This window comes from Falco peregrinus, chromosome 8 (assembly GCF_023634155.1).
Source record: "Falco peregrinus isolate bFalPer1 chromosome 8, bFalPer1.pri, whole genome shotgun sequence".
NCBI lineage: Eukaryota > Metazoa > Chordata > Aves > Falconiformes > Falconidae > Falco > Falco peregrinus.
In genome coordinates, this window is record NC_073728.1 from 12,770,694 (window position 1) to 12,786,544 (window position 15,851).

The window sequence follows — 15,851 nt, forward strand, 5'->3', positions numbered from 1 at the left end:
TATTGATTTCTTCCTTAGTCTGCTTATTTGAGTGGTTGAGTTACTAATTCCGTTGAGAAATCTTGACATTTCTCCTTTCTCTGGAAGTAACTTGCCTTGTTTGACTTTGCTAGAGAAGGACTATAGCATTAACAGGGTAAGTTCTTCTTGTATTACACTATTTGTTTCTTGGAGTTTTAAGTTCTTCTGTAGTCTTTACAAAGGGTTGTTTGTTCTTTTTTTTTTAAATAATATAAAAGATATGGTCATGGAAAATATGTGGAATTGCAGACCAGAGCACAAGTGAAGAGATGCTGCCCTTTTGTGCTGTGCTAAGTGGTGGAGACTCCAGTCGCAGAACATTACAATATATGTGCTCACACAAACCACCAGAGAAGGTGTATTTTACATCTTAGTAAGCAATGTTTTCTGCTTTAAATAGCATGATGCATTCCCCATTTGAGTGTTTACAGGAGCTCTGATCTATTCTGTTATTATTTATTTTTGATTAAGCTCAAGCCTCTTTGTGAAGGTATACAAAACTGGTTTCATGTGACAAGTGTTTATCTAATGAGCACGTTGTTGCTCTGTTTGTCGTACCATAATTCACATAAAGAAGCAATAAACCATCTCAGTTATGTGACAGTGTATCAACAGTAGTCATGTAGTATTCAGAGAAAGGGGAGCACGCACAGCTTCTAGAAGAATCGGCAGCAGCTAAGAAGTACTCTTATTTAATCCCCGTATTAAGCAGTAATCAAGTTCTTTAAAAAAGAAACTGAATTCAAGCCCCCAACCCCTCTTTATTAACAATTACAATATGTTTTATCTCATATACGGATTTAGAGAGAGGAGATATTTGATTTATTCTAAATAAATCCAAATGCCACTTTTGTGTCACCTCCACAGCATTGCTGAACTACCAACCTGTGTTCCCCATGTTTAGGTTATCAGCAAATTTTTGAAGGGCAGGAGGGAGCTGCAGTGGACTTCCAGCTCCTTTCAGGGTGCAAATGGAGTTACAGACTGGGGAAGCTTATGCTGGATTTAGAACACACCTGTAGGACCGAATATCCCATGTCTTCACAGTCTCAGCCTAATGCTGCTGTTGCTGGAGGCTAGAGTAGGAGCAGACCTGTGCCTTGTTCTCCTGGTCTGGCAGGTTGTTTGCCAAAACAGAGACTGATGCTCGTCCTCCCTCTGCCGACGTGGGCAATTTGGAAATTTGACTCCATTACTGCTTTTAGCTTCACCTCCCTTTACAGTTTCAAAGTCCTTGTGCCAGTTAAGCAGCCGCTGCATTTTCTGCTGTGTGGTATAGGTGTGACAGTATGTCGGTTCTCTTAATGTAACGTAAAGCTATAGGGCTGAAATATACCCTGGCCTCTTTCCCTGATCACTCATCTACTTTCTCAAAAGTTCCCACATCAGCTGTGGCTCTGCTGTATTCGATCTTTCAGAAGCAACTAACTTGAAAAAGAGCTACGACCAAAATTTTGAGGTGTAACACAAACACTTGATATTTTAGTGCTCAGCATACAAAGGGCTGTAGCAACCTGCTCATGCTATTTGTGCTGCAGCTTCGAATATTTCAAAATTACAGAGTAAGAAAAGGAAGTTTTATTTTGATGAGTTATTTTTAAAAGCTAATAATCGCATACATTCATGACTCAGTGGCTACTGACAATACAGTTATTTTTTCTGGTAAAAGAAAAAGACAATAAAGCAGCAAAATTTGATGTCATGGCTGTTAAGCTCTGTAATTTTTTACATCCATTGATCAGAAAATGAATTTATGGTCTACATATTTTCAGCATCATAAAAGTCCATGTAATTTAATTGTTAATCTAAGGGCAAAAGCAAATTAACATAGTAATACCTGAACTGCATTTCCCTGAAATCCCCCGATAGACATTTTTCTGGCTCCTGCTGTTGTTAGAACTGTTCCCGCTGGTTCTTGACCCTGTTAAAGTTGTTCCTAGACTAGGGAGATAAGCTTTGCACAGGTGGTCTATGAAAGCCTCTCTGAATAAGCAGTCCTTAGAGGGTGCCTTTGTGCTGGGGGGGAATGACTGTTTTTTACATGAGTTACTAAGGCCATACAGAGAGGCTGTGTCAATGCTGATGCTAGTTAGGATTTCCCCTTCCGTTTCATAAACTGTATGAAAAGTTTCACTGTTATTCTTCAGAGTCAGTTCTGATAACATTAGATGATATGTTTCAAGCGATAAAATTACTTGAGGCTGGGTTGTTTGTTTTCCCCACACACACACATTTTATGACCTGGTATCATGGTATTCAGGTACACTATTAAGCCTTTACGTGCTTTTGGTGTCCTGGGTATATTTATTAATTAATGTCTTCTCTGTTTTGAAGACCTATTAGTTTGAAGTGCTGTTGTTACAAGTGCTTAAATCATGAGTTAAAAAACAAAACAAAACCAACAACTACTTTGCCAGGTGGCAGAAGGCTTGTAGTAGTAATGTAAGAAGTGCACTTAATGCCGTAATGTCTTTCGAGATGCTTTGATCCACAGAGGTCTTCAGGCAGCTGGCTCCAGCAGCAGGATCTGGGCTTGTGGTTCCTGTATTATAAAATGCAGGGAGAATTAGAAAAGTCATCGTGAGCTTTTTGAGAAGCGGCATGCTGAAATTAATTGTCTAATGTGGAAAATGGAGAAGTGAAGACATAGGTGAAGTAACCAGAAATGGAGTCCTGTTGGAAGTCCAGTTAGGATTTCTTTGATTTTTTTGGTGAGTGTCTTCCACAGCAAGCCTGGGGACACCTGAGCTGTATGCCTCTGAGTGAAATACCACACCTGAGTTTGGACCTCATGTGGTCTTCTCAATGAATAGTTTCATCCATGCATAGTTGTGTGGGAGCTGGTGAAGTCTTCTTTTTCGTCTGGAGTTGCATACCTCAGCTCAGCATGATATAATGGGCCTGCAGTAAGATTCCTGGCTGAGTTTGTTAGAAATAAGTGGAATATTTCTGCTTCAGGCCCAGTGTTACAGTTAGATTTGTTAAAATAATTCAGCTTGTGCCCAAGCGAAAGCAAGCCAATGTCAGAATCCCATTGCAAGGCTGGAGGGTCAGGGTGAGGCTTCCCAGTGCTCCACGTTTGGGGAAGTAATTTGCAAACCGATGATGGTCCATGCTCAGCCTGTTCAAAGTGGCAATACAGCGTATCAGGATAATCATGAAGGCATTTAGTTTTCTTGGAGAAATGCCATTTAATTATTCATTGTGAACTGTTTGTTGAATTCTACTTGCTAGGACTTATATGTTTTGAGCTGGTTTGTAAGCAGAGCAAAATACAGAAGGGAATCGTACATAAATACTGTATGACTGCCTTCTAATTATTTGCTTACTGATCCGTAGAAACAAACAAACATAACAGGCGTTAAACTAACTATAGAAGTTAGCATTAGTGAATACCTCTGCCACATGGAAAGGCATAAAAACATTAAGGAAAAGATGCTTTTTAAGAATAAAGCACACTTGGTTTTTTATTACTGCCATTTACTTTGAACAGCATTTGGGGGAAGGTCTCATGATACTCAGAATGCATGGACCAATGGTATTTTACATATAATCGGGTGTAATAATTTTGCGTATAATTGGGTAATGTTTCATTTTAATTTGCATAATAGAAGCAAAACCAACAAAATCATGTATAGGGCAACATAAATGCAGTGCTAGCAACCACTCGCATGACAAAGTGCAGTAAGGAAGTGCAAGTGATAGCTTATCAGATGGCTAAATAAAGAGAAAATACAGAAAATAACTACAGTATCAAAAAGGGACACACATTTTCTCACTGAGATGACCTTTTATGTATATGAAACAGTATTTTTTGGAAACTGCCCAAGCAGGCCTCAAAACAGCTTGCACTAGGTGCAAGTTTTGTGGCTTACAACTAAGAAAAGTTCCACTTGTACATATGTATTTGCCGAATAAAGACCTCAGGAGTTACTGAGGTATAATCCTTATAGATCGTTAAAGCTGTCCATGAAAAAGACTCAGACAGCAGTTGTAAGAAGAAAAACCCACCCATGTTGTATAACTAGTTCATATTCTGCTAAGACCGGTTTTCTGTACAGGCAAGGGGAGGTGTGTTTGACAGGAGGTCTGACAGAAGGGTAGCTCGGGAACAAGTAGTTCTCCAGAAGAGAAGAGCAGGCAGTTCGACATGACGGCTGTGCACACAAAACTTCTGCCGGTCTCCTCTGTCTCACACGTTGATTGTGTGACACCTACTTGTAGCAATCAAGAAGAACAATTTAATTAAAAATTGTGAACGGTTCTTCTGTACCAGATCTGGTACATACTAAACAGATAATGACTGATCGAACTGACGGGAGGCTCTGATGGGTAGAATGATGTTTACTTGGCAATGACAGGCATGAAACCCATCTTCGTGCCTCCAAGGTCAGGTAGAAATTCCTTTAACAGCATTGCCCCTATTCGCTGTGAGTGAGACCTTACTTGCACCCTGAACCATGGAGTCACATTAGCTTGGCACTCCTGATGGCGCGGAGTCCCACTAACTTTCAGCAGTTAAGACTAAAGGGGTCAAAATCTGGTCAGAATCAAAACGCTAATTATAATCATTATGGTAATTACAGTAAAGTGCTGCTGCTGGAGGGTGATTATGGATTTGTATATACCTCAGCTTCTCCTTTTTAACCTTGTGAAAAAGGCACCCTTTTATCTCTCTTTTCTTCTCTTGCTTTATCACATACTTCTTTTCTTTATGCATTGGAGGGGGAAAAGACCTGAAAAATTATTGAGCTCCACAAAATGGAATGAAATCCTCTCTTCAAATGCCATGGGCTGGAGGTGGGGAGGGGAAGGAGCAAACTTTATCCCTTCTCTTGTGTTCTGAGTACTCAGAAGTCACCTATGAAATGAAATATTTCAGGTTTCATGAGTGGCTGGTGGGAAGCAGGGTCTTTAGTAAAACAGGAACGCATGGGGTAAAAAACGTTCTACAAAGGTGCTTCACATTTCAAGCCTTTTTTCTTGGAAAAAAGTCGCTGTACATCCAGTTTTGATTGTTTATAACGTTGCGCTGTATTAGTACAATAAAACAAATTTTGATAACTCTATCTAGAAAATATAAATGGTAGAAGAGGTGATTACATTTCAGATTATTTTTCTGTATCTATCAAGGGTGTCCAGTTATTTGAAAAAAATGTAAAAATTGAAAATAGAGAGTGGTGCTCATTTTTCCGCAACTGTTTGTTTGCTTTCTCAGCAGGTTTGTACATACATGTTTCTTGGCATTAAATGGACTGCCAAGGTAGCACTAGCATCACCTGAAATGGCAAAGAAAGTGTGTAAATGAATCATAGAGTCACAAAGTATGTCAAGTTGGAAAGGACCCATAAGGATCATCTAGTCCTGTGCGCTGGACTACCTAAAACTAAACCATATGACCAAAAAGCATCGTCCAGACTCTCCTTCAACTCTGGCAGACAGGGTGCTGTGGCCACTTCCCTCAGGAGCCAGTTCCAGTGACTGACCACCCTCTCAGTGAAGAAGTGAATGATAGTATATGGGGGGTTATTTTTCTGTGAATAGGAAAAAAAAGAATCACGATAGGGGTGAAATAAAAAATTGAGAAGGAGCAGGAGAACAGTGCTGATAGAGTTCTGCAAACTCTATTTCCATGTGTATTGTGCGCCACCAGGGATAAGAAAAGCTCTAGATATCCCTCAGACAATTTGGAGTTAGAATTACTGCTTTTACAAACCCACGTGGCCCCTATTCATGGCCAGCCATTAGCCCTTGGCCACTAAAACAGTGGCAGGTTACTGGGTCCTCCCCAGAATCGTGAGGTTAGTCTTACAAAATGATGTCACCTGACTGTGAGCCATATCGGGGACTGATGGGCGTTGGGACCTACCGGAATACTTTTCACTGACATGAATGATTAGAGAAGTCTCTGCGTATTTGTCCTGTGATACAAAAAAAACCCTGAAATCTCCTTTTGGTGTGGAGGGTCAGAGCTCTGCATTTTAATTTCCCCCAAAAAGAAACAGGCTGGAGATGAAATCCGATGTGGTGCTGGATCAAAGCTTAGTGTCTGCTTAACTGCAGCATCAGACACCAGCAAGAGCAGAAGATAAGCTCCTTCAAAGGGCAGATTTTCCCATTTCAAAATACAAGACTTCTCTGGCCATTGGGGATCCTCGCTGGGACAGGACCCTTTTAACGTCTCTAGTAATGAGCTGGATGGCAGGACAGCGCGCTCTTGGGAGCTTTGCAGGTGATACCATGCTGATAACATGGTAGGGCAGGTCTGGAGAGACCCTGGTAAGCTGGAGAAAAGGGCTGACAGGCTTCTCCGGGGGTTCAGCGGTGACAAATGCTATGCCCAGCATCTTGGGCAGAAAACCCCAAGATTTAATGCTGGCTGCGAGGTCAACAGGCTGCAGAGCAACTTTGCAGAAAAATACCTGGGGTGGTCTCATGATTTTTTATTATTGTCTCAAAGAGCAATCAGGCTGTAGAGAAGGTTCTTAAGCAAAATTCTGGATGAACATTATGTCATCCTGCTGAGGGTGGTCTACATTAACTACAAAAGCTACGGTAAAATTTTTTACATTATCTCTAACCTGGCTAACCTGTCTCTAGCATCTCTGTGTATTTTGGTTATTCACTTGAAATGTATAAATTTATTGAATGGGTCACTTTGGTTAGGTCTGAAAATAACTTGTGCCATGAGTGCTTACCAGAAAGTAACTGTCATGTTTAGCATCCCTGGGGTTTTTGTGTGCATTATATGACTATTTCTTGCAGAGACTGAAGGAACTGAAACAGAGGGAGTTTGCTCGAAATGTAGCATCTAAGTCACGAAAAGATGAAAGGAAACAGGAAAAAGCCCTTCAACGTTTGCATAAGCTAGCTGAACTAAGGAAGGAGAGAACGTGGTAAGTGCATAGCTGCTGAAACATTAAAAATACTTTAAAATAAGCCCTCCACTCTTAATTGGTGCTGTGGGGCACAAGGCAATTGGAGTCTCTCGGCTGGAGCCCCACATGCGTGTTTATGGCATTTTTGAAGCAGTATGTGTACAGTAACTTCATTCACACTATGTGCAGAAATGAATGTTTAACGTTGCTTTTTCAGTGAAGCTAAAATGACATGTATTTTTAGTTTAAAAAAAAGATGTGTTTCATATATATTTCATAAAACCAGGCACATTGGTTGAAAGCTGAGTGAACTAGGTCATGCATTTACAGGCTGACACTGCTTCATTGATGAGGCGAGGAATACAGTCAGTCTTTCTAGGATGTAACAGATCTCTGTGATTTAGGTTTCAAACTGCTCGCCTGGGAAAGCTTCCAGAAATCTAGTTTTAAATTTCAATAATGGCATTTTTTTATATTAAAAGTTAAGTGTTCCTTTTCCCCAGCTCAGCAGTGTTTACCTCCCTCCGCAAAAGTGACTCCTTGCTCATCATACATTTTAGTGGTGCATCTGCACATACTGTTTAAATTAATATTGAGCTTGCTAGTGGCGACTATATTCTCACCTAAATATGATACGTTTATGATACTGACAAGCCAGTGAAAATATACATACCACCTTTTCACAGTGGAATCTATGGGGAAAAAAGTGAAAAAGTAGATGCTCAAGTGCAAATGTTTTCTTTTTATCTAGCCTTTTTCTCACCAGATGTAAACAGAGAAATCTAAACAAGCTGATGCTCTTGTTCAGTAATAGTCTCTTTCTCTGTAGTTCGGATGGTGGGCAGCGTGCTGAAACAGTCTAAGTAGGTGGATGGGACATGAATGTTGTGAGATCTGTTTGACATGAGCAAAATTACACCTAGTTTTGGGGGTTTTTTTTATCATTTTTTGATAACTCTTATCGAGACACTTTCTCCTCTATTAGTGTTTTAACTGTCCAAATTTAATACTTGAGGATATTAGATATATTCCCCTTAAATATACTCCAAAATCTGAGTTTAGCATATTTCAGGAGAAAGAGGAGCTTAGTGTTTCCCTTTTTCCATGCTAGTGAAGCCCAGATTTTGCGGAGTTTTGTTGATTCTATTTTGGGTTTGGTTTGTTCATTTTTTTAGTAGTCTTCTAGTTCCCAAAGGAGAATTTATCTCTGAGCTTTATTTCTCTATTTAAGAATTGCTTTTTACTACCACTTTGCATGCTTAGAAGTGTGATATAGACAGACACACGGGATTTTTTAGACTGGTATTTCCTAGGTTGCCTTTGTAGAAGTCAAAATTTTATTCTGTTAAAGAAAGGATTTGTGTGCAATTTTTAATATATATTTTAAATTTATGAAGAACTCTACAAGACAGGAAATCTCTTGAGGAATTCCTTTCTTGTAAAACCTCTACCTTAATTTCTAAACCAAATAGATCAAGTTTGTCATTCTTTATCTCAGCACTTCTTGGGGTCTTAAATGACACTTGCAAGTTTTCTAAGTGACCCATCATCTAGTATTGCTCTGCACTGTAGCACACAATAATTTGGTTAAAACAACAACAAAAAAAATACCGTTGTAACGTAACTCCATTACTCCTAGTGCTGAGCAGTTCCTGTGGATCCTGGAAAATTGGCAGCTTAAACAGTTTTTACTCTTCTCTTTACTTCCTATTAAGTCAGATAGAACAGATGGGAAGAGGACATGAACTGAAGAACAGAAGTAGACAGTGATAAATTTTTTCTCAAGAGGGATGAATCACTTACTGCACTACTGTCAGCTGAATTACTCCCCCTGGTATTATTTTTCCATGAAAGAAATTGCTGAGATTGCAAGGGTTTGGTCTGTGAACACAAATAGGACGGGAGCTGCTGGGTGACCACCCGTGGGCAGAGCAGCAGTCACTGGGGTGATGGCTAAGAGGGAAGCGGTCTATGAGGTGCTCTCTGGTTTAAAATACTTTGTAGCACAAAGGAATGTAAAACCTCTGCTATTTGCGGTAATAGTGTTGTAACCACAGTGGTCTACTGGGAGGAGAAGCAGGATTTCTAGGGAGATACACAATCTGTTATTAGGCCAGCCAGTATGTCTTGGGAAAGTGAACTACCTTGTAGGGTTATTAGCCCTTCAGCTGATAACTTCACACAAAGAAACTGGGGGCAAAATACATTTACTTTTCTTTTTTTTTTTTTTTTTTAATACTAGTCAATGGATCTTATACAAGATGACATTTTTTTCTTATTCTAAATCTACGTATCCACAGATTCTTCCTCTTTCTTTAAAAAAAAAAAAAAATCATAGGTACTGATGTAACTCTGTATTTCTGTCTGCCGTTCTCTGAAAGATGCTGACTGAGTTTTGTTTTCCTTCCTAGCGCTCCTGGCAGTGGCCCTATGTTCAAGTCCACTACAGTGACTGTGCGAGATCATTGCAATGATATCCCACAAAGTGCTGCTGTAGATTCTGCTGACAAACAGGATTTCAGCTGTACTTTAATGCATGATGCGCAGAATTGTAAAGACATTGCTTCTGTTATTTCTTCTTCTCCTGGAAATGCATGTAGTAATAAATCTGATGCTAACAAACGTGGAGATCAGGTTCAAGGAGCTCAAGGACATAGGGTTGGGTTCTCTTTTGCTTTTCCTAAGAAAGCAGCAGTCAAACTGGAGTCTTCAGCTGCTGTTTTCTATGAATATAATGATGAAACATCTCTGGAACGTGGATTGAGCAGGAGAAGTAGGTTTGTTCCAGGAGCATGTAACCTTCAGTCCCCTTCAGTGGCAGAAATAGTCCTGTGCCCTGAGGAGAAACACGACTGTTTTCACCCACTGGTGGAAAAATGCATCGACACAGCAGAAGCTCCTGAAGCTCAGGAGTCAAAAGAGCTGGCCAGTGAAGAAACCAGGGTGCTAGAGAGTCCCATATTATCTCCTTCTGTGTCCCATTCAAAGCAGCTGATGTCCTCGGACATGGATGGCTGTGGTATTGATGTAAGTCCAGCAGACTTTGCGGACCAAACGGTGCCAGCGGTTGCAGAGAGTGCTGAGGTCCTGCCCCTGGACTGCAGCGGTTACGAGCTGCAGGCAAACAGGGCTCTTGCACAAGCGGTTGTAGAGGATTGTTCATCTCTGCAGGATGTTGCGGAGGAAAATGATAAAGACAGGAACAGTGATTCATCCACAACTGAAACTGAAATACAAAAGCTGGGGGCAGACATATTAGTTCCATCACCATCTGAAGAAAGCAGTAGTGGAACGCCACAAAGCAAACAGGACATGCGCAAGAGACCTTGTGAACCCTTTGTTCCTGTTCGTAGCAAACATGGATCAAATATTCTTCAGTGGCCAACAGAAATGTTAACTTACACGAGTACAGACCCATCGATTTCTTATAGCTGTAATCCTTTGTATTTTGATTTCAAGTCATCTAGAGCAAGTGACAGCCAAGAAAAGCCCAAGCATCAGCCAAGCATACCTCATCTGCACCATAAAACTGAATCCAACGATAGCTTAGTCTCGGATTTTACAAATAAACCTACTTCAGAGTGTGGTGATTATGAAACAGAAATGAATAAAAATGTGTGCAACTATACAATACCCCTCATAAGTGATGTTCCCCTTGTCAGAAATTGTGATCTTGCAAAAAATCAAAATAAAGTGTCCTTGGATGAGTCATTCAGGATTAGAAAAATAGAAAAGTACCACATTTCTAAAAATTACTTGCGACAAAACACTGTGATAGATGAGAAATATAACAAAGTCTGGATCAAAGAAAGCCATGAAAAATGGCTTCACAAAAGTAGAAAACGGAAAAGGAGAAGAAAACTATGTCATTGTCATCATCATCACTGTGGGGACACAACAGCAGCAGAAATGGAGATGTCCTCAGTGACTGAAAAAGAAATTAGTTACAGAGATGAAAATAAGCATCAGCACCTCCAAACTGATCCAGATAAGTGCGGACAAGTTGCGGGGAATATCTGGCTAGCTACAGGAGAGATACAGCAGTCGCATCAAAAGCTTGGCACTGAAAGTAGTTATAAGAGAGTCACGTCTGCATCAGATCATGTACACGGGGACCGAGGCTTGTGTGATATTTGGAGTGCAATAAAGAGTGGCCAACACCATGGTTGTAAACGACCACACAGAAAGAGCAAAGCAAGTTCTGGGAGACAGGCAGAGCAGCTGGCTCCGCGTTCTAGGAGGCACAGCTTAAGGTACTCTAAAACATGTTGTAGCTGGAAAGTCAGGAGGTCAAGCTGTAGCCCAGAGCATAAATGTTTAGGACAATGCAGTGAGGAGAAGAGTCCGAGTCACAACCAGTCCATAAAGAGAGGTTACAATGTTCTGACAGAGGGACCTGAAAAATCCCATCGCAAGCGGAGACAGCATACCTATTCCTCTTCGTCGGAGGAAAGCTCATATGGACAGGCGTTATCAGAGGAATATCTAAGGCAAGCGCATACTTCAGGTACGCATCACAAGGCAAAAGGGAAACGCAGAAGAAGAAAAACTAGAATTCATCACGTATACCTTGACAGGAACACAAGAAGTGAGACCTCCAGACCTTCCAAAGAAAATTCTGCAAATTCTGCATTAAATATTTTGGGGGACTTCTTGACTCAAGCCAGTCTAGAGGAAACTGACGTGGATCCCAAAGCTGATCATGCAAAAGATACGGATGAAACAATGCAGCTGGAGGAAAGCAAGTCACCTCTAGAAACAGATAGTTCACACATGCTGGAAAATGACAAACTGATGCCATGTGCAGCGATGCAGAGCGCTCCAAGTACATTTTCTGACATCGTCACAGGTTCTGCTGCTTCTGTTCCTGGGCACAGTGCTCCGGCAGCTGCCAGCACACAGGATGTTCTGCAGGATGAAAAGAAAAAAGAAAACGTCAACAGCTGTGAAAATCAAGCTCGTTACAAAGTTCCCCTCCCTAAGAGACATTTGGAACAAGTTCCTCCTAAATCCTATCTTTGCCATTATGAATTGGCTGAGTCTCTACCGCATGAGAAAATAAATGAGATGACCAGTGAATGGGTACAGTGTAATCCTGGCATATTTAGCAGCCCGCCACCCTTGCCATTCAAAGAAGCACATGTAAACAATCACACCTTTCTAACTACTGAGCAGTTAATAGCCCCCTTTGCCCTGCCCGATCAGACGTTGATATTCCCTCCAGATAACCATGAAAAATTTAAAGATCTCCCATCGGAGGCGTATCAGCAGATCGTGCCGCCAAACATGCTGGCCAGCAAAGTGAAGTTCACCTTCCCTCCCCCAGCAATGCAGCCCCCAAATTCCCCGCTGCAGCCCTTACCCTTGCAGCCGCCGCTGTGTTCTACCTCCGTAACCACCATCCATCACACTATCCTACAGCAGCACGCTGCCGCCAGTACGCTGAAGGTTCTCCAGCCCCACCAGCAGTTCCTCTCGCAGGTCCCGGCTCTTTCCAGAGCACCTTTACCTCATCTACCAGTAGGACCGCGGCTTTGCCCGGGGGGCCACGCAGCTTTTGTCGCCCCGCCGCATTTGCCGCTGCTGCCGCCCTCGGTCCTGCACCCAACCCAGCTGGCGTTTCCCCCGCTGCCACACACTGTCTTCCCATCCCTGCTGTCCCCGCACCCGGCCGTCATTCCTCTGCAGCCTCTCTTCTAAGACAGGTTTTTTGGGGATGGGGGAAGGAGTCTTCAGCTAAATGGTCCTGCTGTTTCTGCAGTCCCCTCGGCTTTGCAAAATGGTCCTGAGAAATATACTGATTAAGATTCATTATTCCTTGGGAGGCATTTACTGTAAGTGTAACGATGCAAACATTCATGCGAAGGTCAGACCTGTACTATAACTAAAGCACTGAATAGTCTGATACTAATATGAACTCTCTCTGTATATAAAGTGAAAATCATGTCTTAGAATATGTATAATGTATATAAGATATATTTATAGTTCTATAACTTATGTTGTAAAGTATTCATTTTTGGTTTTTATCTTTGTGTATTTGCACCTATTTAATGTTTAGACAAAGCTGATGCACTATGTTTTGTACTATGTTCTCTGAAACTGTAAATCTAGTGACAAACTATCTCTTGCAATAAATTTTTGTTAACTACTTAAGTATATAAAAAATCTTTCATTATAAGCCTCATGGATGTTGTTCTTCCATGTTCTTCTGCAGCTGAATAGCATCTTCTGCTCCTGCTGTGTTGGGATAATCAGGTTTCCTATACATCAGTGATTTATCAGGGAGGCTCAGAGGCTAATACCTTGAGGGCAGCTGTCTTACCGAACAGGAGAGAAAGGGTAATAGATGTGTTCATGTTAACGGTTTGATGTCACCGTGACAAATTTTGCCTACTTGTAGTATGCGCATGAACTGCTGACTGTTGGAGCTAATCCCTTTTGTTCTAAACCAAAAAAGACAAGGTAACAAAAATAACATCAGTGATGGGGGGTGGGGGGTGGGGGCGGGGGTGAGGAAAATTTCAATGGCACTTTAACTTCAAGGGAATATTGCCTATAGCGGAAAGGCAGAATGTAGGGAAGGTCTCGGTTCCACCAGGCATGCTCTCTCTGCGCACAGCCCTTGGTGGCGGACAGATCTGTCAGACTGAGGTCTCTGCTGCCTGTGCGATGTGGGAAGATAGCAAGAACATGTGAGCGTGAAGGGGAGGTCACGAGGAGTTTCTCATGGGGAACCCGCCAGGCTTTCATACAAATCCATACCTTGCTTCACCCCCCTCTTTCCTCCATAGAATAGACAGTCAGTAAAACAATAGTACGCTGCCGTTATTTCTAACCGTATTCCAGAGACTTCTCCCTACCTCTGCAACCGTTTTATTGCTGTTGAACCTCACCCAGCTTTAGCCAGTGAAATCTTCTCATTTGTTTTAGTATGAGGTATATCAGACCCATACCTGTGATGGTCCAGAATAAAACCAGAAGTCATTCTGAGCCGGAGCCATCTCTTCAGAGTTACAATGAATTTTACCGTGTGAGTGAAGCCAAGGATTTGCAGCATGGCTGTTAGTGCTAGAAGTAGGCCCTCCGTAATGAAAGGTGGGTGCTAGCTCTCCAATTAATTGCTTCTTTTCACCTTTTTATATAGTATAATAAAATTATATACAGTTGAACAGAAAGGATAGTAATTTTAGAGTATCATTAACATACATTGCATATTAACTGTTTGGAAAGTAGTATCATAAAACGTATGTAGCTGGATATTATTTTCTGCATCTGTAGCGTTAGAACTTACCTGTATCAATATTGTAAGTTGTAGTATAATGTGACATTACAACTTATAACAAACAACATCTTGCCACTATGATTACAGTGTCAGCAACTTAAGGGATGTGAGTTTTCCATGTCATGCAGTTACAAAGGGCTAAACTATAGTAATAAGTGAAGTGCTGATAAGAAAGAGCAGATCGGTCAGGTTCTGGAGAGCAGCTGGGCTCCCCTGCCTGAGGCTGTGGCATGGAGCAGGATGTTGCTAAGCATCTCTCCCTGTAATGCCATAAAGAAGGTATATTTTCTCTAGTTGTAACTTCAGGTGAATGTCCATTGCTATTTATCTGGTACCTGAAAAATATAGCGTATAAGTAACTTCATACTCCTTTATTTCAAGAGTATGCCTACATAATCTGTATGTCTCCGCTACCTCCTGTAATATACAGGTGCCAAGCAGGCACTAAGCATGGGAATCTCTGTCCGAAGCAGGAAGGTGTGCGCTAGCTGCTTCGTCTCCTGCCTTAGCTGACTTGAGCTGGCCTTTGCATTTCTGCCCTCTTCTGCGGTAGTCGGTGCAGATGGTCCCCTGGGTTCTGATGTCTCATCAAAGACAAAATCCATTTGATTATAGAGTGCTACACTTGGAAAAAAGAAACCACATAGGGCAATTATGGGTGCATGTTATCATATCCATGCATTTTTATCTGGCAGGAGATTAAAAATCCCCAATTTCAAAATTTCAGTTGTGATGTTCATTGAAAAATCCCATCTATAAACTTAGAAGTCTGCATTTTTTCAACAAAATGTTCCAACAGCTTTGGATTTTACTTTTTTTCTTACAAATGAAATTTTTTTTTTTGTATTTTATTTGTTAAACAGTTTCAAGACATTGCACAATTATTTATTATCAACTGTAACTGCTTTTCAATAGTGTATAAACTACTTACAATAAAAGACTAATAACCATCAAATGTGATAATTTTCTAATATGGTATTGCCTTTAGTGCTAGAACTGTTTGTATATGTGACTTCTTATGTAAAAGAAAAAACAATATAAAAATAAACCACAAATTACGTTTAAAATTGAGCACTCCAAATTAAATGACCTAATAAAATAATCTTTTGAGTTTCTGTTTTATTATTAATTATATAACTTATAGTAAGTTATATAAGGGTAGTTCTTTTTCATGTTTTATCTGGTATTGTAGATTAAATGTGTATTTTTATTCTATAACTTGGTAGTCTAATTTACAAGTAAAAATTCTTGAAAATGCTAAAGAATTGAATTTTTTAATCATTCTAAATTAATGCCGATAAATTTGTTAAATCTAATTGATCTACTTTTGAATTTCCAAATTTTCGCAGATCTCATGTGTCGATGTTCCTAGCCACTTTGCCAATTTTTAGAATTAATGGGGTGTCTTCTTACTGTAAACAGTAGAAGTGATACACTTGAACGGCAAGAATTAAACCTTCAGATCTAAGTCTAAATGAGGTTATAGATTTTGTTAGAGTGATTTCCCAGACCAGCTTTGCAGAGAAATACCTGAAAAGTTAATGTGTTCCACTGAGATGAGAAGAGTGTCTTTTTTTGGTCCTTGGAAAGTTGCAATCTGTCCAGTCTATGACCTTCTTGGGGATATACCATTTCTCAGGAAATGTGAGCCATAGAGTAGTGGTCTAGTG

The 15,851-nt window shown here is 40.7% G+C and overlaps 1 protein-coding gene across 1 annotated transcript in view; it reads left to right on the plus strand.

The window, feature by feature from the left end:
• The window catches only part of ZNF804A (zinc finger protein 804A), a 153,031-nt gene extending 139,657 nt beyond the window's left edge, over positions 1 to 13,374 (plus strand). Inside the window, exons 3-4 of the mRNA XM_055813135.1 lie at positions 6,787 to 6,917; positions 9,311 to 13,374. Coding sequence (XP_055669110.1) covers positions 6,787 to 6,917; positions 9,311 to 12,599 — 3,420 coding nt within the window. The 3' untranslated portion in view covers positions 12,600 to 13,374. The remainder of the gene's footprint in view (positions 1 to 6,786; positions 6,918 to 9,310) is intronic.
• The last annotated feature ends 2,477 nt before the right edge of the window (positions 13,375 to 15,851 follow it).